Source organism: Camellia sinensis, chromosome 4 (assembly GCF_055761805.1).
Source record: "Camellia sinensis isolate YWXY chromosome 4, ASM5576180v1, whole genome shotgun sequence".
NCBI lineage: Eukaryota > Viridiplantae > Streptophyta > Magnoliopsida > Ericales > Theaceae > Camellia > Camellia sinensis.
In genome coordinates, this window is record NC_138964.1 from 221,538,084 (window position 1) to 221,562,267 (window position 24,184).

Below are 24,184 nucleotides of genomic sequence, written 5' to 3' on the forward strand. Positions count from 1 at the left end.
AGGTCAAAAAGTTAAAAAATTATTTAGGTTTCGTTTGGGAACTTTTTTTTTTAGTTAAAAAATTAAAAAATTATTAAATTAGCTAAAAAGTCAACAACTCAAACTAAAAAGTCAAAGATTCTCTTTTCTCTCTACTTTTTACACATCTTTTCGTAAAAACCAAAAAAATCATCCCAAACATACTAATTTTTTTTAGCTCATATTTTAGCCAAATAGCCAAAAAGTTACTAAATTAGCATGTTCCCAAACGAGGCTTTAAAAAGTTAAAAAGTTAACACTATTTACCAAAAGTCAACAATTACGGCTGCACAACTCTCAATTCAAAATTTTCTCTACAAATCAATTTTTATAATTTTTTATTACACATTTTTCAATAAAAAGTCAAAAAATTAACCCAAACATCCATATTTTCAACCTCAATTTTTTAGTCCAAAAAGACAAAAAGTGCACTTATTTAGGACACCCCAAACAACCCCTTAATTTAATTAAAAGACGGGAATTCGAATACTTGCGAAGGTTTCCCAAGTAATTTCATATCGAAAAATACGAGAATAAGAGGAATTCATTTAGTCAAGTTTGCCACGCAAAAAATCATAATCGTTATCTACAGTTGTTTTAAACTTATTTACAATCTTCCTCAAAAAATAAAAAAAAATAGAAAAACTTATTTACTTATTTAATTTAAAATTTTAGATTGATTTGAGAATAGATTATTTTTTTTATATTTTTGCTAAAATATGAAATGAAAAAAAAAATTAATATATTTAGAATGATTTTTTAATTTTTTTATAATAAAAAAAAAAGCAAAAAATAGAAAGAAAAAAATCTTTACTTTTTAATATATTTTGTTTAGCTTTTTAACATTTTTAATAACTTTTTGATTTCTTAACTATTATAGGAGTCGCTTTAATTTACATTTGCTAAAAACTTTAAAATAAATTATATATTTTTATAAAAATGTCTCTTAAATTTTCTAGGACTTTTTGGATACAGAATTTTGAAACAGGATTTTCGTGCAAATTTCCCTTTGTTTTATTTTTTTATTTTTTTCTGTTATTTTATTTTGAGGAGATTAAATACGATTGGCGGCAAAAGAGATGTTCGTGAACAAAGAAATTACAGTGAACCTGCAAGTGTGAAAGGGCAAACTAATGACACAGTTTAACAAGTTAGATTTGACATCATGAAGACTTTTCTGTGCAAAGGCAAACAAAAAAAACTTCTTTCTTCCCTCTCTCCCTCCCTCTCTCAACTGTCTCATTCACATACTAACCCATGGCAATGCACATACAGGGGCTATAGGAATATCTTATATATATATATATATATATATGCACACAGGGAAATTGGATATTGTGTGAGTTCGAAGTCTTTATATCTTCTTCTATCTTTTGTGCTCTCTCTGTCTGTTTTCATAACAGACAGTACTCTCTGCTTTTGAAGAGCCATGGCACCTCAAGCTCCAACTGATCACAACTCTAACCCCAACAACGTAAGTCTGTGTGTGTGTTTATGTGCATATCTATCTATCTATCTATGTATCTATCTAGCCTATTATATAAAATCTACACGAGTACACATGTCACATTGATTTGATTTTCAAAAATACCCACAAGAGCAAATTGCATAAATAAGAAACAGTTACGTTATAAATTAAATAATAATTTTAAAAAAACTGTCAGTTGATTGTAAATTTCATAATAAACATGATCTTTTCAATTGCACACGTTCGTGTATATATATGCATGATGCTCGCATGCTCTCTCTCTCTCTCTCTCTCTCATGTGTATATATGCAGAGAATAGAGAATATGATAATGCTCTGTTTCTGCAAATGAAGTGACGGGTGTCTGATCCTCATATGCTCCAAATTTGGAGTTCAATCTAGCAATTTGTTTAGGCCACAGTTTCCCAGAACTGCTCGGTGTCAATTTTGTGAACCATTTGCAAGAATTAATGTCTTCAGTTCTTTGGACCTCTCTCTCTCTCTCTTTCTCTCTCTCAAAGAGAAAACTAAGAAAAACAAAATAAAAATAAAGAAGTATCTACTAAGATCTGTATGTACATATAGGGACGTGGTGAACATGACGAGTGACAGTCTGTTCAGTTCTATTAGTCTTTCCTTATAATCCTACCTCAATTTAAACATAGGATATGTTACACAATCCAAAAGGATTCGTAGTTCTAATGCTAGTCCGCCCAAACAAACATGACCTTACTGTAAAAGCTCTTTGGACTTTGCTTAAGAAACAACAATACTATATACCTAGAAAAATTACATTACTACCCTTAAGAAAAGTTGGTAAATTTTGTTAGTTTTACTAAACATTACTATGAAGCACAAAAACTGTAGCATATGACTTGGTTAGCAGTCAAATTTTGCACTGCTTAATTGGTGTAGTGTTCGATCATCTTTTGAGTCCAACCAAACAGTTAATTGGTGGTTGGTTAAACACTACATGAAATAAGCAGAACAAAAATTGACTCTGCCTACAAAACATGTGTTACAGTCTCTGCCTAAGAAACTACCTATATCAATGCATACAGTATGCACACCTACTCAAAAACATAAAATACACAAACTGAACAATTAAATATTAATTCCGAATATGGTTGGATATTCAAGATGATTTTAAAACAAAGGCCTAAATAATCATTACAATAACAATGCTCCAAGAACACCTAATCATTTTTGGCACTTAGAGGATGGCAACAGCTAAAATTCATTGACTTTATTTACCAGAAAATACCTTTTCAATGTACCTCGGATTGTGCTAAGAAATTTGTTTTGTTCTTTAGGTTCTCTTTGGATTATAACCCAATATCACCATGTACTAATTTATTCAAATGATGTGTTAGAAATAGACTTTTAACTCAAAATACATGGTAAAATAAATTCTATATCCCCATTAATATTCACACAAAAGTTTGCTAAGTATAGTCCAAGTAATTACCTAACTAACTTTTAATCATCGTCGCATACAGATTTCATTTTTGATCTAATATTCTAAATTCTGCCATGAAGGAAACCAATGGGCATGTATGGTTTTGCTCACCAGCTAGCAATTTTTCCCCGCTCTTCAGTGAAGCACAAACTTTTCATAATCTTCCTCAAAAAATAAAAACTATTCATAATTATTATCTTCCACTGTTTTTACAATCAAAAGTTTATAATTTGATTACTTTGGCTTAACTACAAGGACACTATTGTGCAACTTGATTCTCTTTTCTTCTTCTTTCTTTCTTTCTTTTTTTTTTTTTTTTCAATTCAAATATTAGGTATATTTTTTCTGGTGAATTAGTCTGAAAAGCATGTGTTGCCATCTATCACAGGTTGACACGCGGTCTGAGAAGGAGAAAGCAATCGATGCTTGGCTTCCAATCACTTCTTCAAGGAATGCAAAATGGTGGTACTCAGCTTTCCACAATGTCACTGCCATGGTTGGAGCTGGAGTTCTCGGTCTCCCTTATGCCATGGCAGAGCTAGGATGGTATGCTTGATCCCTAAACAATTTGTTTTTATTCATTAATAATATAACTCAAATCCTTATTAGTTGAAAATGTATTACAATGGAAATTAATATGTTTGTAAGTCAGTTTAAAGTTTGTGGAGGATAACCATTGACCGGATACATATTTAACAAAGCACAATGTTATTGAAATGTTTATTTTTATACCTTTTCATTCTAATAAATTATTCTTTGAAGGTTTTCAAGTCTTTCTTTAGAACCTCTGCATGTTTTAACCATGGGAATTTTCTTATCTAACAATTGAGGCATACGGCTTTCTATAAAATAACCATTTTCATTTACTTTTCAAGAAACAAAATTGTAATTCTACATCTACAGGTAAGTGATACTATATATATCTTTTGGTTTTCAGGGGTCCTGGTGTTTCTGCACTTGTAATATCATGGGTTGTCACTTTATACACCTTATGGCAAATGGTTGAGATGCATGAGATAGTACCTGGAAGACGTTTCGACAGATACCATGAGCTGGGTCAGCATGCATTTGGTGAAAAGCTCGGTCTTTATATTGTGGTGCCCCAACAGCTTATTGTTGAAATCAGCGTGAACATACTCTATATGGTCACTGGAGGGAAGTCACTCAAGAAATTCCACGATGTGGTGTGCAAGGATTGCTCAAACATCAAGCTGACCTACTTCATCATGATTTTTTCCTCTGTCCATTTCGTGCTCTCCCATCTTCCGAACTTCAACTCCATCTCTGGTGTGTCTTTGGCTGCAGCAGTCATGTCCTTGAGGTACAGCCCTTTCTTCTTCTATGCATTTTCTCATTATTGTTTGCTAGCATGGAAACATGAAAGTTACGTTTAAAAAAAAAAACCAGGAAAATATATCAGAAGACAAAAATACAAGAATCAATATAGTTCAAACACTAGTAGTTGCCACATTGACTGGCTAAGAAAGATGGACTGTTCTAAGAATGTAATGTGTTGTGTCCAACACGATACAACACTTGTCGGACACTTCCAATACTTGGAAATACGCAAAACATATAACAAGTTTGAATAATGTAACTTGGAATCCAGTGATAAAAACAAAACAATTTAAATTTATACCTCTTCTCCTTCTTTAGACTTTAAAAATTATTATCTTTGACTAAGACGTTCATATAATAATTATCTAACCTTATATATTATATTTAATAAATATACAAAATTATATATTTTGCAAGTGTTCCTCACATGTCATATCTTATATTTTATAAAAAATTATCTATCGTCGTGTCTGTGTCATGGATGTTCTTCTTAGTTGATTGAACAAGATTAGTGGGCAGAGAAATGCCGCAATACAGGAGGAAAACCCTCATTCTCAATAGTTCAATGTTTAATATTGAATGGCAAGTACTAGCATGTTTGTGCTTTAATGTTGTCTGTCCTACAGTTACTCTACCATTGCTTGGGCTGCTTCTCTGCACAAGGGTGTGCAATCAGATGTCGAATATGGATACAAAGCTAAGACAACAGTAGGAACAGTTTTTAATTTCTTCAGTGCCTTGGGTGAAGTGGCTTTTGCCTATGCGGGTCACAATGTGGTCTTGGAGATTCAAGCAACAATCCCTTCTACACCTGAAAAGCCTTCCAAGGGCCCTATGTGGAGGGGAGTGATAGTTGCCTACATAGTTGTGGCCTTGTGCTACTTCCCCGTCTCTCTAATTGGGTATTGGGTATTTGGGAACAAAGTTGATGACGACATCCTCATCACATTAGAGAAACCTGGTTGGCTCATTGCCATGGCTAACTTGTTTGTCGTTATTCACGTTATTGGAAGTTATCAGGTGCAAGCCAAAACTTTTTTGATTAAGTTGTTTCAAACAATTCATCATATTGATCAATTCTGATGATGTTTCTCTTTCTAATTTTTTTTTGTTATTTTCTGTTGTTTTAGATTTATGCAATGCCAGTGTTTGACATGATAGAAACCGCTCTCGTAAAAAAATTGCATTTCAAGCCAACTATGATGCTTCGCTTTATTACACGAAATATATATGTTGGTAAGTGAATTGTAATCTTTATTCAATTACTGCATTATATGAATAAATTTGTGATTTTCTCTAAGTTGAAGCTACATTTCTCTGATCTGAAGTTAATGTATTTTTTTTTTCTTGCAGCATTCACAATGTTTGTTGCCATTACCTTCCCTTTCTTTGGTGGTCTACTAGGATTCTTTGGAGGATTTGCATTTGCCCCAACAACATACTTTGTAAGCAACTATCTGACTCGTTTTGTTATTGAATTGACCTTGTTCGGTGCAGTTTATGAGGGATGCTTATAGCTTTTTTTATTTTATTTTAGGAATATGTGCCAAAATAAATAAATAAAGCAAGCTATAAAAAGGGTGTCATTTAGGCGGTTGACCAAATGGTGTTTCTATCTTTTTTTTCTATTTTTTTTATAATGCCACTAGGGTGTTCGGATTAAAACCCGACTAATCCCCAAGGGTGCACAGGCCCTCAGCAAGGATTTTCCCTCAAGTGCATCACGGTTAATTCAAGTGTTTTCCTCCAGTGCGATGGCCCCAAAAAATTGTTAGCACCTAAGAGGCTTCAATCCCTGAACCTTCGAGAGAGCGCACCCCCAAAACCCAAGGCCTTGCCACCAACCCCTTGGGGTTCAAATGGTGTTTCTATAATTTTTTAAAGCTTAAGCTGAGGGAGAGAGATAATAACTTTCTTTTTTTTTTAAGTGCGATATCTTTAACTTGTGTTTAGATTATCAGCTCTTTTTTTTCTTTTTTCTTTTTTTATGATAAATAAGAACAATATTATTAAAGAAGCATGATGATGCAAAGAACCAATAACTACAAATCAACGAACAAATAAAGACTCAATAATTGTCAGCTTTTAAATTGGCAAACTGCATCAAACCGGGTTTAGCATGGTTTATACGACAAAGATTATATAATTGTTTAAATATACTGTAAATTTTTTTCCTTTCTGCAGCTGCCTTGTGTCATGTGGCTTGCCATCAAGAAACCAAAGAAGTTTAGCTTGTCTTGGTTTATTAACTGGGTATGACTCTGACTTAAAACTTTGCATTGATTTCATTCTTTACCTTATGCTTTGAAGTTTAAAGCAAAATTAATTTTGATTTGGCTTCATCAATTTTCAGATATGCATTATACTGGGTGTTCTTTTGATGATTGTGTCACCTATTGGAGGGCTAAGGCAAATTATAATTCAAGCAAAGGGCTATCAATTCTACTCTTAGGTCTTAATCAAATCGTCCCACACCAAGAAGAATTGTCACAAATACCTTGGTTGGCGGAGAAACGAAAATCACAATGATACTTGCAATGGCCATGGAAAAATGGCAGCAACACATGAAGTAAAAAATGGGACCTCAAAAAGAGAATATTGCCCATGGAACCAACTTAGAAAGCTTCCTAGAGACCTTCATTATTTACACTTTTCATTAAATGGTGTGCATATGTATGTCACTTTTCATGTTTGTTTTTTCTCTAAAGCTTCATGTTTTTTTTTTGAAGTTTACTATCAGTGGTGAGATAGAAGTAGATTCTATAAAAAGGATGTGCAACTTTGTATTGTGTAGGGCACATATATGTTGTTGCCACTTTTTCTTTTTTTTTACCTTCCAAAGTGCAATATTGTGCGAATAAAATTCAATATTAAATGCTTTCATACATTTTTTTTTTTGCAGAAATACATCTCTTGCACAATCCTAATTATGTCTCCTCCTGTTGAGATTCAAGTTATAATACCTATGGCCACATTAGTTTCTCGGGGAACTTTGGTTTCATAATAAAATTGTGATACAGCCGGGTCTTATCATGTTGGAAACAAGGCAAAAAAAAATTGTTCCTTATGAGAAAATGTGGCTTGAAAAGCATGAAAAGAAGCAGATGATTATGCATACTGCTGTGTTTGGAATATCAATGATGTCAATCATGTACTGTTCCAAGAACAACAAAGGTAATTGAAGTCCATCATTGCCAATATGAGAAACAAAAACTTAGAATCAAAGAAACAGGAAACGGAAATGTGAAACATGGTCCAAAAATAGCTAGGTGATTTAAGTTAAAAGACTGAATTTTACATTTACAAAATAAACTATTAAGTACTTTAAAAATAGCAATATGAAGATTAGAATACTTTCATAATCAATTACATAACTATTCCCTAGAAAAGCACAAATCTTAAGTGGATACTTCACTATGAAATGACCAAATAGTAGAAATATAGGAAAACCAACCAGAATTGTAACTGGAGCTGCCTGAACTGATACATGTGTTGCTTTTACAGCCTGTATCTTTTTCTTTCTCTACTGGACTTGGCTCGAGACAGGAGGCTCATTCACATCAATATCAATATTGTAAATCCATACAAATGTACAATATATAAGGCGATATATGAAATATGGTTTGAGATGCAGTAAAGATGCCTGCAATTTTGGTAGCAACCAAATAGAATGGCTAATAACCTTTGCACAAAAATTGCATGGATAAATCACTAAGCCACGATCTGTTTAGTACCTGCAACAGATATGAATAGCGCATTAATTATGATAAACCATACTTGTTTAACAGAAGGCATTCATCTTCATTTTCATGAGGGAATATTGCATCAAAGGTAAAATACCTCTATTTCACAGGGTTCGGCTTTTGCTTGGTTCTTTCGTATTTCTCGTAAATAGTCATCTAGAAGCTTCCGTAACATGAACAAGGTATTATCACTGAGATCATCAATATAAACTTCAATCTCATCCTCTCTAGCTTCCCATCCATTTGAAATCTGATCCCTCACAAATTCAAAAATATTGTCTGGCAACTCTCCCAGCAAAGCCTCAAAGTCTCTACTTAACTTACGTTTTTCCTCATATGTCATTATTCTCTTTGCACGGCCAGGCATAGCTTTATGTTGCGGTGAAGTAAGTTTTCTTTTTTTTGATGGAGGCATTGGCTTAATAGTCCCCTTTTCTTCATGTACGTCTGATTTTTCTGGTAATGGCTGGGAATCCTTCAGAAGATTATTCGCAATAACTTTCCATCTTGCTTCAAAAAATTTACTCAAAGTATCAGCAATGATGTGGAAATCATTTCCTGGTGGATTGTAGGTCATGGCATTAGAGAAAGTTAGTCTGACATCAGCCACAAATTCCAACGCACTTGAGTACTCACTTGAAGCAATCTTGCTCTTTATTGTCCCCAAATCCATTGGATGCTTTATAACAGTCAAATAATCAGGAATGTTCAACTTTACTGCATCAACGGGAGTGTTAAAAACCCAACCATACTGATGTTGCATCAATTTTTTTAATAATGTCTTGCACTGTTCAATCGAAATTGCACTCAAAGTGCTTGATGCCCAACTTGCAGACACAAACCTCCCTGAAGTACCACGATTCCAGCCACGCCTCTTGCAGCCTTTCTTCCCTGGCCCAGAAGTCAACCCTTCCGATTTCTTGAAGTTCTCTGCTGAATACCCAATTAATAATGCTTCAGAGTGTTCAATCAAAATTGCATTCAAAGTGCTTGGTGCTGATGCCTGACTTGCAGACTCAAACCTACCTGAAGTACCACTGTCACCTGCAGGGTTTACTTTCTCTATCGAAGGCCCATTTTGTGTGTTGCTACAACTACGAACATCACTTTGCATCTTCTCTCTTCTGGAGAATCTGCGAATCTGTTTAACTTCAGCTCTCAATCTTTTAGTTTTGGATTGTGAGGTGAGAAAAGAAAGGAACTGATTATAGTTTCTCACCTAGCTGAGAGAAGAAAAGAAATTATTGTGGTTTCTCGTCTTCTTGTTTGGATGTATTGTGATTTCTCATCTTCTTGTTTGGATGAACATTGATTAAAAAAAGGATATATGTATCTTTTTATTTTATTTGTTTTGTATTTAGAGGGGTAATTTAGGTATTATAAATTTTTTATAAAGAGTAATTTTGGTTTCTCACTACTTTGGTCAGAAACAACTTAAATTTTGAGTGATTTATCTTTCTCACTATTTCTCTTCCTTTCTCACCATTTTTCACCTCATTAATTATTCAGACAAGTGATGAGAAACCTCATTCTCTCCATTTTCTTTCTTTTCTCACCAAACCTCTCCATCCAAACGGTAAATCCTTTCTCTTGGAAGGTGATACTTTTTAAAGACACCAAAACCATCGCATGTAGCAAAATTCAAATGGATGCATTTCCTCCTTGGACCACTTGAATCCTTCGAAGTATCTGTGTGTCAACATGCCCTGAGCCATCCGAGTCTTAATCAGGGAGTTAAATCAAAAAAATACCCTCCACGGAACCAATCCTTTGTTGACATCATCCACACGTAGCATGATTCTCAGACTGCTTATGTTCCCTTCTATCCAATATGTAACATAAATTGCTTACTTCTGCAAATTTTAATTGCAGGAAGTTAATTTCCTAGACCTGCACACTTTTTATACATCATAATAATATACATAAGAACATATACACATATTTTAATATTTAATTTAGAGTGCTACATTCGAACCCTATATTTCTGTTCCTTCTTTTCTTTTGTCTCCCCGTTTTTTAATAAGAAATCAGTAAAAATGATTCACATTCTCTAATGTATATATTCTTTTGCAACTAGAGTCATTAATACAGGTTCTGTTAACTTGATTGACTATTGTATATTCTTCAATAAGTTCAGCATTCATATTAAAGTAAAAATCCAACGAATCAAAAAAGTAGGTTTCAAGTACAAACGCAATTTCTGTTCAAACAAGAAGTACAAACGCAATTTATATCGAAGAGTGAAAAACAAAAAAAAAAAATGATTGTGGTCTCTCATCTATATGAGAAAAGAAAAAAAATGAATATGTTTTCTCGTTATCATGTTTGGATGAGTGAAATATTCTTCCATTGCATTTTAAGGGACAATTTAGATATTATAAATATTTTACAACCAATCAACTTGTATCTCACCAAATCTCATCATTTTAGTGAGAAATGAAATAGGTTTGGTAAGAGATTTCTCTTTGGGCAAATTACATTTGTAGTCTTTCTATTTTTGCTCTTGTGTCATTTTGGTCTCTATAATTTCAATTGGCTCAATTTTGACCTTGAATTTTAAGTTTGTCTCAATTAGTCCAATTTATCACAAATGTTAGCATTTTTTAATAGAAAATACATACATAAGTGGTATGTGCCATGTTTTTAGAAGCAAAATTACAAACTTGGTCTACTTAGTAAGTTAATCTCAAACCAATTTAGTTATTATTTCTTTAAAAAAAAAAAAAAGGAAGAACAAGAAAAAAACACTAACAATATTATTAATTGGACAAAATTAACACAAAATCTAAAATTAATGGTCAAAATTTAGTCAATTGAAAGTGTAGGGACAACAATGACACAAGGAGCAAAATGTAGGGACTTCTGGTGTAATTTGCCATTTCTCTTTTCTCACCATTTCTCACTATTTACAAACCAAACATGAGAAAAGATTATCATTTCTCACGAAATCACCCCATTGAATGAATCAAATGAGTAGGTTTGAAGTACATACTCCAATTTATACACACACATGGCCCTTATTAGAAACAAGAAATGGAGATAAAAACCAAACCTTGAAATCTTGTCCCAAAGGTCATCATGAGTTCCAAATAGCGAAATCATTCAGCAAAGCAGAATCTAGGACTCTTCTAGACATTGAATGAACGAAATTTCATATACAAAACCCAGAAACTATGACTCGTGTACCATGAACAAAACCCTAGATCAATTACTTCAACAAATTTAAAGCTCAAAGTTACCTTGAACAGCAACATTGTGATCCAAACCCTAAAAGGTAATAACATCGACTGATTCACAAAATCTGGATTTGCGAGCTAGAGCTCCGGAGGCGAAAGAGAAGAACTATGGAGGAGAGAGATACAGCGAGAGAGAGAGAGAGAAAACAGAGAGAAGCGGCGTGTATTAGTGCTCCACTCCACCTATGGCTTTCTAGCAATCTGGATCGTTGATTTCCAAGGCTTCGAATAATCTGACGGCTAGGGATACTGGGGACGTTCGCTATCAGATACAGATCCGATGGATGAGGTGGGTTCCGACTTCCGAGTAATGTGAATCATTGGGTTGGGTCCCACTCACAATTAGGGATTAAAAACCGGATCAGACCATTCACGGTTCGGGCTAACTGTCCGGTTTGATGAATCCTATAAATTGGGCAAATTTTTATTTATTTATTTTTAAAACCTAAATCCGATATCTGATCTGAATCTTAATCCGACGAGAATTTCACCGGCGACGATCATCTTCTCCGGCGAAATTGTTCTCCTCCAAAACCTCGCTTTCATGGCGTTGGTGTAGTGAGAGTTGACTGTAGTTGTTCATGGCTTCAGAAGCTATGTTATAACCAGTGAGAACCCTAATTTGTTCATCAGCCAAAGGTACTTCAAATTAAAAAAGCTTCTATTTTCAGATTGCTTGTCTTCTGGGCCAAAGATGTGTTTGTTAATCCTTCAACTTGCTCAATTGGAATAACTATTATACTTTATGTGCCTTTTTAAAAAAAAAAAAATTTATCACAGTTTGGAGGCGAGGCTTGAGAGTGTCAATGACACATGCGTGCTATCTCACAGCTTTGAAGGCTTTGTGAGCACCCTTTCACTGAATATCTTGTTTAAATGCTCTCTTTACTCATTTTTTGGACACTTCACACTATGTTTGGATATTTAGGAGAGAAGAGAAAAGGAAAGAAATGATTGAAATATCTCTCCCATCTTGTTTACCAAAATAAACTTCTATGTTTTTATTTCTTTTGTAGTTAGATGGGCAATGTTGGTAATATACAAAATTAGTAATCTTTCAATTTCTTTTCTCTTTTATTTCTCCTCATTTATCTCCTGTGTAGTAATCCAAACAAGTGATTAAGATTAAGGGAGATTGGTTTCTTTTCTTTTCTCTCCAAATCACTCAATCCAAACACGGTGTTAATGTGATGTCTGCTCTGTTTGGTTGCTGAGAAACAAAGGGGAATGAGCAGAAAAATAAAGCTTTATGTCAAATCCTTATGCTTTTGCATTTTGGAAGAAAGAATATCACCTCAGGTTCTTAGCTAAGCTAAATACTTCCGTTGCATTGGATTCAGACGACAAATGGTGAAATCATTTCCAACTGTTGAAAAAGTTTGTTGAAATAATTCATATCATTTCCCTTGTTTTCCCTAAAAACTTGTCAGGATCCAAACAGACCACTTTGTGTGTGTTGTGTGGATTGTTAGCCAAATGATAGATTATCATTGCTGAAGTCTGTCTCTCTGACTATTTGTTAGTTATGTTTAGAAATTTTGGGGCAGCAGGGACTCGACGGTCATTATTTAATTTGAAATTTCCATTCAAGTCTTCAATAAGGCAAATACACATGGAAAATAATCACAAAAGTGATTCAAGAGGTGCTTTAATTGTACTAGAAGGGTTGGATCGAAGTGGGAAGACTTTACAATCAAGAAAGCTGATTTCTTACTTGGAAGGACTCAGCTATTCAGTTGAATCATGGCGTTTTCCTGATAGAAATACTGGTGTTGAGCAAATGATTTCCTCTTATCTTGCTAACAAGTCAGAGTTGGATGATCACGCAATCCATCTACTCTTTAGTGCAAATCGTTGGGAGAAGAGGTTCGTTTCAATGTCTCATGCATTATGTTACGTTCTGCTTCTTCAAAGGTCTTGTGAGAACCTCAAGTTTAAACCTTATATTTGTGTTTAATGTTGCTTCTATTAGTAGTTTGTCATTCACATGAAGAATTTTTAAGTTCAATGCACATCAATCAAATTTGTGCTAGAATGGAAATTCAATCCTTCAATTTGAAGCCATCCCCATTTCATCTAGGAGAAGTATCAATGCCAAAGCTGAAATACGATTGTTCAACTTAAGAATAAAGAGAGATTATTATACCCTAAATGGTTGTTAATTTTAAAATTACTCTCATACGTAGAACAGTGCTCGTTTAAATTTTCAAGACAAGGGCTCAGCCAGACCCCTAATTTGACACACTAATTTTTGAAATATTTCATTATTATGCTCTTTCTAGTATGATTTCCCGATTCAAATTTCGTTTCACTGGATAAATTTCATTCTTGTGATGCTAAAAAAATAATGACTGAATTGTCAGAACTTATCTTAATTTGAATATTGGCTGGATTAGCTGTAGAATTTGTCTTCAATTGGTTTAGCACCCAGGTCCCAGCCCAAACTTTTCACAATTTCACATAGATTTTGAGAGTTTTATTGCCATCTTGAAGGTAAAATAGTCTTACTTTGATAACTTCACTTTCTTTAAAATAAAAAATAAAAAAAATCATTATTGCCATTTCTTTTCCATCAACAGACGCATCTATTTACAGAAAAAGTTGTTAGAATGTTGGATTTGTATTCCCTATGTGCCCTTTTCATGGGATCAGTCTGTGATTGATAATGATTTTGATTTGTGCACAAGCAAATGTTTGACATGTCAAGACTTATAAGTTATAACTGATCATCTGCAATATATTTGCAGATCCTTGATGGAGAATAAACTGAGAAGTGGAACCACCCTAATTGTAGATCGCTATTCATTTTCTGGGGTGGCTTTTTCATCTGCCAAAGGACTTGATATTGAATGGTGTAAAGTGAAGACATGCTTCAAACTATTTTTAAGTGGGATTTTTTTTTTTTTTTTTTTTTTCGGTGCCATTTCTTCCCTTTTGGTAGTGAAAAATGAGTTGTTGCACAGGCACCAGAGATGGGGTTGCTCTCTCCAGATTTGGTATTATATCTTGACATACCACCAAAGGTAATTTGTTCTATTATCAAGTTTGTTGTTGAACTTAAGGTACCAGAACATCGAAGATCACAACCATGTATTGAACCTTGCAGATTGAGTAGTTTTCCACTCTCTTTCTCAACAAATCCTGCTTGTCTGATGGCTAATTTAGTCCTTGATGATAAATGTAACTTCCTTTGTCATTGGTTGATGTTGTGTAAGTGTAAGGCACTTTAATTGGCTTCATATTTAGGGGACTCTTGGTCCAGAATGTGATGATCCTTGGTCAATTTATCACTCCTTCCTCATTCCATATGGTAAAATATAAGTTTACTGTTGATTGAGCTGTTGAGGTCATCTATTTAAGACTGATTTTTGTGGTATCATATTATATAAATGAAGAGAGTCTAGTTACTAGTTTCCTTTGTGTGTGTGCATATGTGTCCACCAAGTAAAACAGCAGCCAGGGTAACTGAAAAGTCCTTTTGAAATTGCCAGAAAGTGGCTGAAAGAGGAGGCTATGGAGTTGAGAGATACGAGCAGCTTGAGTTTCAAAGAAAAGTTGCCCGCTCATATCAGATACTCCATGATGCCTCATGGAAGGTAACATATTTTTAATAGCTCTTTTATTGTTTTGTTTTCCAGTGCCAATGGAAATGGTCTGGTGGTGTTACTCTGACCAGACTATGTACTCACTCCTTGTGATGTCATCCTTTGGCTCTCACCTCAGAGTTTATCACAACCTTTTAGCCTTAACATCAAGTCTTGTAGTTTATTTTCAAAATGCTTTTTGGTTTTCATATGGAATGATAGTGAGATGGGGGAAAACAAAAAATTGAAGGCATTAAATGTTGACACCGACTAAACTTGAACAATGATCCATTTATCTTTATATCATTTTTTAAGCATAACAAAAAAATAAATAAAAAATGGTCTTTTTGTTTTTAAAGTCAAGATTGGCGAATGTGTCTCGTTTTTTAAGGCTCCTTTTTTTGTGGATGTCTTGCAGACCATAGATGCCTGCCTCCCCATTGAAGATGTTGAGAAACAGTTGCAGGAGGCGGTACTGGATTGTGTGACAACATGCCAAAAGGGAAAACCCTGTCACAGCTCTGGTCAAGTTGAGATTGATTCCCCAGAAAGGAATGGGATAACTTAAATGTTGGCAACTACGATTATAAACAATAGTTCAGTCTGGTTTGTTATGAAGACAAATGCTTTTGATCCTCTCTGCCATGTTTTTATAACCATATTTAGCTTTTTTGACAACTTATAGATTGGTATATTTTTTCCAGCTTATTTTTGTTTTTTATTCAATTTTCAGAATTTTTTTTTATTATTTTATTTTTTTATTTTATAGATCCACTTAGATTAGATGATTTTAAATTTTTAACAAAATCAACTAAAAATGAAAATAAACCAAATTTTGAAGGAAAAAACAAAACAAAACAAAACAAAACTTTAACAAGTTGGCTTATTTTATTTTCAACGGACTTCTTTAAAAAAAATTATAATTTTTTTAGACCGAGCTAAAAGTAAAAAAAACTGATACTTAGAAACAAAATATAAATTAACCTATACATCATAGCCAAAAAAAAATTCCAAAATTTTTGAAGGTGGAACAATATTTAAGCAGGTTCCAGGAGCGTTGATTTTTTTTAGTAATTTTTATTTATTTATTTATTTTAATAAAAAACTATGTTTGGTAAAAAAAATTTTAAAAAAAATCTCTTTCGTTAGTGAAAAAGTTGAATATATGCTTAACTTTTTTTAAATAAAAACTAAGGTATCTCTCTTGTCCATAGACCTTGAAACTAAAATCAATACCCATTTATAAGCAAATAGTCAAACTGTTTTTTATTTTTTATTTTTTATTTTTTTAAGAGATGGCCAGCATTACTGTTCAATAAGACTACACCAAGCTCTCTCAACTCTTGTTCCCCATACATAGACACACCCACAAGAAACAAAAAGTTCTAACTCAATCTTATTTCTGCAACTACTATGAAAATTTTGCTTTCCTAATTTCTTATTTCCAATCAAACAATATTCCAAACAGTCAAAAAAGAAAATGGGGAAAAAAATAAGCTTTCACCAATTACAAAATTACACCAAACTGTCCCCAAGAGAAAGAATGTGGTATCATTTCAAACAAGGCCAAGAGGACTTCACTTGCACACACACAGCAACTCAACTCATGGGCATTGTTCAAAGCTCCACTCTTATTTTCACCATCACCAACCACAACAATGATCAATCTGAAAATGACAGGATCAACCAAATACATACTGGAAACTATCCAGGAAAATTTTGCATTCAACAACAATTCTAAACTAATTCAAAATTCCAAAAGAACAACACGTTTATACGAGTCACTTATTTCTCCCTGAATTGAAAACTTAACTCTTTGGGTCACCCACATTACCAATGGACAAGTTGAACAAATTCTTCGCAGCAGAAAAACATAATTGGCTTAATAAAATAATTATAATTATTGCCAATTCGAGTCCTCCCACAAGAGGATATCTAGTTGACGACATCGAGCACCAACTTACGAGACTTGAGAACAGACCACCTCATGCGCCTGTAATAAGCAGCCTGAAGCAATGCCAATGACAGTACAAATATCCACTTGAATCCCATCTGCATTAAGAGAAGTACACGTGTGAGAAATTAACTACCTCCTAATGTAATGTCGCGTGATAATATTGAAGCCAACATACCAGTTTTCTCTCTTCCATTTCTGGTTCTGCAGCCCATGACAAAAATGTCACAACATCTTTTCCCATCTGCACCAATATTAGAATATGAGCTTAACTGTCTCATATGCTTTACGATAATAAGCATAACAATATAAAAGTACGAGAGAAACCAACCTGAGATTCCGTTGCAGGGGTACCATCTTCATACTCAACAGCACCATCGATAAGCATTTTAGGCATAGCAATGGCTTCCCCCAGGAAAGTAAGGGTTATAATGCAAACCTTCTCAGATCTACAATACCATTACAACTTGGCAGATTATGGAAAGAAATATTACCCAAATTTACAGAAAAAACAATTTCAAAATATAAGCAACCTTGTGGTGGTTAACCCTATTGTGTATTATCCTAACTTTCACAATTAATTTAAAAAAAAAAAAAACCACCCAAATATAAGTTGATCAGGAAATAAGTGAAACACTATGAAGACAAACAATTCTTTTCACCAACAATCCTTCAAACACATGGGAGTGTTCTACCAAATAGAACAGATGGGGGGTGTATTATGCCTCTAATGAAAGCCTCTGCTTAAGCATACCTTTGAATCTGCTTATTCACCACGAAAGTCTACTTTTAATGCACCAAATCTAAAAAGTGAAATGCACCAACTACTAATGTCTAACAGAATATCAATGCAGACCCCAAAAAAATAAAAACACTTATAGATGGCAAAAGCTCTGATGCTATCATGATATAAATCTCTCAGGAACACAACAATGACATCCATCTGTAAGTGACATGAATTAATTTGCATAAATGACAGTATTAGCACTCCACATGATGCAGAAAAGGCTAAACTACCTACCACCCCCCAGACGTCAAACAATGAATAAGAATAATGAGAAAAAGCAGAGGACAAAGACAAAGACAGTTCCCTACATGCAAAACTATGACCAGCACAAACCATTACAAATTTATGACCATTCTTTGGGTGCTGCTATTGCCACAGCAGCAGAGGCTGCTAAGCCTTCAAGACAAAAGTTCTAAAATCTGGCAATAGTTGCATTCTTCTTTTTCTATTATTTTTATTTCATTATTACTTTCTGGGTATCAATTCATTAACCAAAGTGATTATCATTATAGAGCATCTACATGATGGCAAACTATAAAATTCTCCAAATGTGAACATACAAAACCATCATTGATCATACTACAAGTTCAAGAAGAAAGTTGAAGAAGACACTACAAATCAGAACTTACTGAAACACCAGCAAGAGGATCATGGTAACCAGTTAGAAGGGAAAATACATAGTTCTGACCATTGTGACGAGCCTGAAACTCCAAATAGTAAGAAACTGTAGAGATAGATAAATAATTAAAAAAAACCTAGAAATGAAATTAAAAACAGAATAAAGGAATTACTTTGGTGATAAGACTTAAATCTGGAGGATAGGCCCCTCCATTAGCAAACCTGGCAGCTTGTTCATTTGGATATGGCTGTGGAAAACGATCACTCAGTTTACCAGGCCGAGTAAACATTTCACCCTCATCATTAGGCCCATCAACGACCTCAATCTCAGCTGCCATAGCCTTTGTTTCCTCCTCTGTATATGCCACACCCACCAAGTCACGATATGAAATCAGGGACATTGAATGACAAGAAGCACAGACTTGCTGGTAAACTTGGTGACCACGACGGATCCTGTTTGTGTAAAATTAAACATATTAAGATTAGTGGAAGCATGAAACAGTAAAACAACTGCAAACAAGTGAGTCAAAAATCATTATGCAGTTCCAAAGGAAATGAATCTATTTAGAAGATATCATGTGTGAAACAATTCTTCAGCACCATGCTGCCAGCAGAATAGGAAGAAATATGTTTTGTAGTTAAAAAAGCTAAGAGAGGCGAATGGGATGAAAATATTTCATATTGATTTATCAAGAGAAGTGGTGATCTATGATTAAAATGGCTAGCTCTCAGATGCACAACTGAGAAGTGAAACAAGAAATTATCAAACTGGAAAATTGAGGCTTAAGTAGTTTCAATTCAAGGGTTGACCATAAATCAACCAAACTACAACAAGTTGCAACAATAGGTGGAATGATTTAAAAAGCAGTCCACAGATGACCCACTTGCTCAGGCTAAAGATGTATGCAACTGCAATAGAAAGCATCTGAAAAGCATGTCATAGGCTCAACAGATACTCACGAAGCATGGTCATATGAACTGAGAATGCCTTCGTGAGGCCAAGGATAGTTTGGACAAGGTAGACCATGTTCAGCCTCATCAGCAGCTGCTATTGTTGTGAAGCTCAAAAGCCCAGATACACCTGCTCCAAGAAGTGCAAATGCTCTCAGGGACTTCATTCCAGCAGATCCAGCTCCCTCTTGATCTTTCTTTGAAACAAGGGATGACAAAATTGGAGGGGCCTGACAGATGAACACCACCAATCAAAGTTCAAATTTCAAGTATGAAGTGAAAAAAAATAAAATATAAATAAACAAATAAAATTAAATAACCTAGTCCCGGACTCCCAGCCCAGATATAACAACTCACTTTTATCCAACACCACCCTTGCCCAACCAAGAATAACACTGATTCAACACCAAAACTTTTCAAAGTCAGTTGCAACATGCATAGCCATTGGTTCAAAAAAATTTCCTTTCTTTAAGTTTTGCATATATGTAATGGCAAACACATCAAAACAATACTAAATTCTTGGAAAAGAACTGGAGAAGACCACAGAGAAAAACAATTATGAGAGTAAGATTCTAATTTCATATTATGTTCCACATAAATTAAGTTTATAAGACCAAAAATAAAATCATACAACTGATAAATAGGGAATCCTTGTGCAAATATTAATATATTATGAGTTAATTACTTAAAAACCTCACAGCTTTAAAACAAGGAACTTCCCTATCGCTGTGTTTAGTTGGGAGACTTTGGAAGGGATTTGGAAAAAGAAAGGGAAAAAGGTAGAGTGAAATGTGAATAAAATATACTTACATTTCACACACATTTTCCCTTTCCCATTCCAAATCCCTCCTCAAATCCCCCAACTAAACACACCATAAAGGTGGAACTTCCTGAATTGTGCCAATAATTTATTAGAAACTAAAAATAGAAGTATTTCCAAGCAGCTCATATTATGTCTCTCTATGACGAATTTTCAAGGACTTTCTGAAAGTTTAGAAAAAACAAAATAAACTTGAAGTGCATCTTATAGTCTAAAATATTCTATCTTCAGTTCAATTTGAACTTCATAATGACGAAATCCTTAACGAACATCTCTGTTTAACCACCTAAAAAGGGATTTCTTCGCTCACAACGTTGATCAAGACAAGGCATCAAAAAGAATGACTCTGAAGTAACTTCCAGACCATGATCTCATTGAGTTGGAACCTCATCTTATTTCTAGCTTGAAACAAGGAAAAAACAGAGAAAATAAGAGGCATGAAACAATACGAGCTAACCATTTACACATGGCTGGTCATCATTATAGTAAAGAACCAAATGATATATGGCATGCATGTAGTTCACTTCTGAAAGCTATTGTGCAACATTTTTATAAGGCTGTGCTTGTTTCGGTGTGAGACATCTCCCAGAAACCATTTTTAGTCTTATGTACTTTCTAGATCGCTAGTCCCCGAAAAAGAAAAAGAAAACAATGAAGGGCAAACATTAAAGATTCATGTTCATGAACATGTTAGATGATACTCATTGCAATTGGACAGCCTAACAAATGCTTCAATCTCTTTCTAAACGATTTGACCAAACACACAAAAAATAAAAAGGTTTTCACAGATAACATTCCATTTGGTACCTTGAAAACACTACACCCAAGACTGAACTCCTTAACTAAAACTTCACACATTTTGTCTCCAGTATTTGTTTCAGGAAAAGAAAAAAAAAAAGAAAAAAAAAGAGGAAACAACATATTTTGTGGGAATGAGGAAGAATGATCCCACAAGATATGTTGTTAGGTTGCTGTTTCACTGAACATGGATTACAAAAGTCTGAGGGCTAATAATAAACACCAGCCCTCCGTACCAAGGGGTACCCAATTGGTCTCTCATTCTTGATTTCAGGGGCTCCAGTGCCATGGTTTTCTTGCCTAAAAAAGAAAACACATAGATACACACCACAACCAAAAACACAGTAAATTGATGAAAACCAGTCTTCTTTGCAACAGAAAATGATGGCCCACCAAAAACGAATACTAAGAAACATTTGAACCTCATATAGTATACACTTAATAGGAAAATGCAATGAAGTTCAAAAGCTACAAGATTGCACCAGTGAAATACACATATGAAACACTGCAAATGAGGAATGAGATTCTTACACTGGACTGAGATTGAAGTCTCCCCCTCAGTAACTGGTGGACAGCTCTACCAGCCATGTTAGTCAATCTGTTGATTTGTTCACCAAAAGAAACACAATTTTAATGAAAATAAACAAAAACTATGGATCTGGAAGAGCTCAACATTGACTTTATCAGAAGATTGGAGGCATCACTGAGAAGCATGGGAGCCGAATCCATACACCAAAAAAGGACAAAGTAGTGACCAGATAATAAATTTTACCCCCAACCGATCAAACAAGACATTGCAAAAAAGGCTTGGTTTAGTGAAGTTTCATTGTATTTAATGGTACGTGGACAATTTTATGCATATCGCAAAGCAAAATCTCTACTTTTCAGCGGCAACTATCTCTTATAAACCACATATACAAAGCTAACCTGCTAAAATTTGACAGCTCTGAAAGTCAGGTGCTAAGAAAAATTTGCAAACAATGAGAAGTTGAGTCTTACAGTGTGTTTGGAATTGGGGGATTTGACAGAATTTGATGGCATTGGCATTTCAAAATGGAATTCGATATGTTTGGAATGAACGGAATCTAAAATGGGGAAAAGGGAAAGCAAAATAAAGGAGTCTTGAAATCCAATGAAATGGCTGAATTTAAAGGGAATTAGAATTATAAAATCTTATCTAATCCCATATACCCATAATACACTCTCTTCTAATAAATAAGTTCCCTACTAGCTAATAAGGGCATGATCTTCAACAAACAAACAAAAAAACTCCTTTCCAATTCCTCATCAAACCAAACAAAAGAATGGAATAGTTTCCTTCTAATTCTAATTAGTTCTAAACACAAACACACACACACACACATGAAAAAAAAAGGAATTCCTTAGAAACGTTTTCTTTTCCTTTCCCATTTTGAAATCTACAATTCTAAAAAGATTTGGTCCCAAACACAACGTTAAGAGCCTAGAGGTAGAAAAAGAAGAAAGTTGGGAGGAAAGGCTAACGAAATCATATATATGGTCTTGACCATCACCACAAAAATAAAATAAAATCACATATAGAGCCTTAGTCATTAAGAGGTGGTGTAATTACACATTCCAAAATAAGAATGTAATCACACAGTGAATAGTAGCTATTAGCTTCAAAGGACCTCTCGTGAGTTCCTGTCTTCGTACACATCACCAGTACAGAATTTTTCCTTAGCTGAGCTGAATATAGAGTACACACAACTAGGCCTCATAGTATCAACTATGTTAAGCCTTTTAAGTTTTAGCTATTGCTTGCTTCCAAATTCACTTAGTTTATGTCCCAAGTTTACTGGTTTCCCAAGCTTGAGTCTACACTGGGTCGTCTATATAAGCTATGAAGCATAGGTACTCCAAAAATGGCGGCGTACAAGTATCGAGTACTTACTGGGTGCAGATACACGTACCTATACGGTGGTACACGTACCGGGAACGCCGAATACATGCCGGGTACAGCAAATACATTTGGGTACGGCACCGGTACGGCAAAATGATTTTTTTTTTTTTTTTTTTTACATCTGCTAAAATTTATTGCAACTCTTATTATTCTTCTTTTAATTTTGAAAATATCAAGTAATTTATTTCTAACACCCTTTACCCATTAGTCATGATTTTACTCTCTTTTACATCCTGTTTTAGACAATTAAAAAAAAAATAAAAAATTATATAACTTTTTAGACAGGTTCTTTTTTTAGTTTTGATATTGAAACTTATGATTTGTATGTTAGATGTTTAGCTATATATATATATATATAAAATCGACATACCCTAGTCGTACCCGTACCCTACATTTTTAAGAATTTGCCGTATCGACATACCCGTATCGCACCCGCACCCGCACCCATGTTTCATAGTATATAAGTGATGTACTCGTACATTTTTGGCAAACACTTGAAGTTAAAGAAGATCATCTGAGTCCTTTAGTTCTACATCCCTCATCTCATGGTAAGATACAATAAAAACACATCAGTAAGTGCTACTCTTAATGTCCTGGGAACACAAAATGCCTCAACCTATCTCTCTTTACTTTATCCTCCCTCTTCCTTGATTCATAACTTTTAGTAATCGCACTTGTTCCTCAATCTATCTTTCATTCAATTCTTCACCTTACATTAGCAAGATTGTCTTTTCACCTTACACAATCATGTACAAATTTCCATAATGTAAAAACAATGCTTGAATAGTGTTAAAACCCAAAATGAAAAATTAATATCCCCTCCAACAAAAAACCAAGACACCAAACAAAACAGAATTCAAAACCATAATCCATGTCAAAATCAGACATTTAATATCATGTTATAAAAGATACCACTGTAGAAATTCACATCCATAACACTACAAATTATGAGACCTGATTGGATCCTAAAAACCAATTCTGTACATTAGCTTCAACAATGAATTGCCTTCCGCACCCTAAATTACCTTCAGAACCCACGAAAAAGAAAAGAAAAAAAAAAAATGGCTATCAGACATGTTATTTATCGACAGTATTTAAGGTTGACGTTAACCAGTAAACAAAAATAGTGTGTTTTCTCATCTGAATTTGCGAATACATGTGATGTGAGGAATAAGATACGATACACAACCCTACTGAGATACAATGCAACAGAGCAGATCGTGAAAGCTTTCAGTGTGACCAGAAAATGATGAGAGACAAAACTCACAGGGGCGTCGTTGCTGGAGATAGCTAGATCGACGGCGATTTTAGTCTCGATTCCGATCACAGAGAGAGAGAGAGAGAGAGGTCCAATCCAACGAAGCAAGGCTACAGAGAGAGAAGAAACTATGTTACTGGAAATAGCCAAGTTCAGTCTATCTTTTGCTTCTTCAGTATTGTTTTGGGCTTTCGAAATTCTGTGTGTGTTGGGCTTCTTCTGGCCCAAACAC

At 34.3% G+C, this 24,184-nt stretch overlaps 4 protein-coding genes across 24 annotated transcripts; 2 read left to right on the forward strand and 2 right to left on the reverse strand.

The window, feature by feature from the left end:
* The first annotated feature begins 1,195 nt into the window (after nt 1-1,195).
* LOC114273310 (lysine histidine transporter 1) lies at nt 1,196-7,169 on the forward strand. Its single transcript, XM_028215075.2, has 8 exons — nt 1,196-1,492; nt 3,333-3,490; nt 3,882-4,265; nt 4,909-5,302; nt 5,413-5,518; nt 5,636-5,727; nt 6,467-6,535; nt 6,636-7,169. The coding sequence occupies exons 1-8, from the start codon at nt 1,448-1,450 to the stop codon at nt 6,732-6,734; spliced, it is 1,347 nt and encodes a 448-aa protein (XP_028070876.1). The 5' UTR covers nt 1,196-1,447; the 3' UTR covers nt 6,735-7,169.
* LOC114273311 (transcription factor GTE8) lies at nt 3,073-11,573 on the reverse strand. Of its 10 annotated transcripts, none has more exons than XR_014328456.1 (5): nt 11,265-11,573; nt 8,123-9,878; nt 7,737-8,016; nt 3,968-4,308; nt 3,073-3,503 (listed from the first exon to the last, which is right to left on the reverse strand). XR_014328456.1 is itself a non-coding variant. In XM_028215076.2 (3 exons), exons 2-3 carry the CDS (start codon nt 9,137-9,139, stop codon nt 7,957-7,959), a joined length of 1,077 nt encoding a protein of 358 aa, XP_028070877.2. In that variant the 5' UTR covers nt 9,140-9,878; nt 11,265-11,573; the 3' UTR covers nt 7,533-7,956. The 10 variants fall into 10 exon arrangements, 3 of the variants coding, with proteins under 3 accessions (XP_028070877.2, XP_082723755.1, XP_082723754.1); XR_014328457.1 differs by having other exon boundaries at nt 8,123-9,922; nt 11,265-11,424; XR_014328455.1 differs by having other exon boundaries at nt 8,123-11,394.
* Nucleotides 11,574-11,640: 67 nt separating this feature from the next.
* On the forward strand, nt 11,641-15,523 carry LOC145788758 (thymidylate kinase-like). 6 transcript variants are annotated; one of them, XR_014328458.1, is made up of 7 exons: nt 11,641-11,900; nt 12,042-12,105; nt 12,795-13,127; nt 14,009-14,120; nt 14,225-14,571; nt 14,753-14,857; nt 15,264-15,523. XR_014328458.1 is itself a non-coding variant. In XM_082867630.1 (7 exons), exons 2-7 carry the CDS (start codon nt 12,068-12,070, stop codon nt 15,411-15,413), a joined length of 798 nt encoding a protein of 265 aa, XP_082723756.1. In that variant the 5' UTR covers nt 11,641-11,900; nt 12,042-12,067; the 3' UTR covers nt 15,414-15,523. The 6 variants fall into 6 exon arrangements, 4 of the variants coding, with proteins under 4 accessions (XP_082723756.1, XP_082723757.1, XP_082723758.1 ...); XR_014328459.1 differs by having other exon boundaries at nt 15,271-15,523; XM_082867630.1 differs by having other exon boundaries at nt 14,225-14,284.
* An 803-nt stretch (nt 15,524-16,326) lies between these two features.
* Nucleotides 16,327-24,121, reverse strand: LOC114273314 (cytochrome c1 2, heme protein, mitochondrial). 7 transcript variants are annotated; one of them, XM_082867638.1, is made up of 8 exons: nt 23,962-24,121; nt 21,305-21,371; nt 19,165-19,385; nt 18,427-18,657; nt 18,216-18,310; nt 17,131-17,248; nt 16,978-17,043; nt 16,327-16,897 (listed from the first exon to the last, which is right to left on the reverse strand). In XM_082867638.1, the coding sequence occupies exons 2-5, from the start codon at nt 21,359-21,361 to the stop codon at nt 18,235-18,237; spliced, it is 585 nt and encodes a 194-aa protein (XP_082723764.1). In that variant the 5' UTR covers nt 21,362-21,371; nt 23,962-24,121; the 3' UTR covers nt 16,327-16,897; nt 16,978-17,043; nt 17,131-17,248; nt 18,216-18,234. The 7 variants fall into 7 exon arrangements, with proteins under 7 accessions (XP_082723764.1, XP_082723760.1, XP_082723765.1 ...); XM_082867634.1 differs by having other exon boundaries at nt 17,131-17,742; nt 18,216-18,287; nt 18,378-18,657; XM_082867639.1 differs by having other exon boundaries at nt 23,649-24,082.
* Between the last annotated feature and the right edge of the window lie 63 nt (nt 24,122-24,184).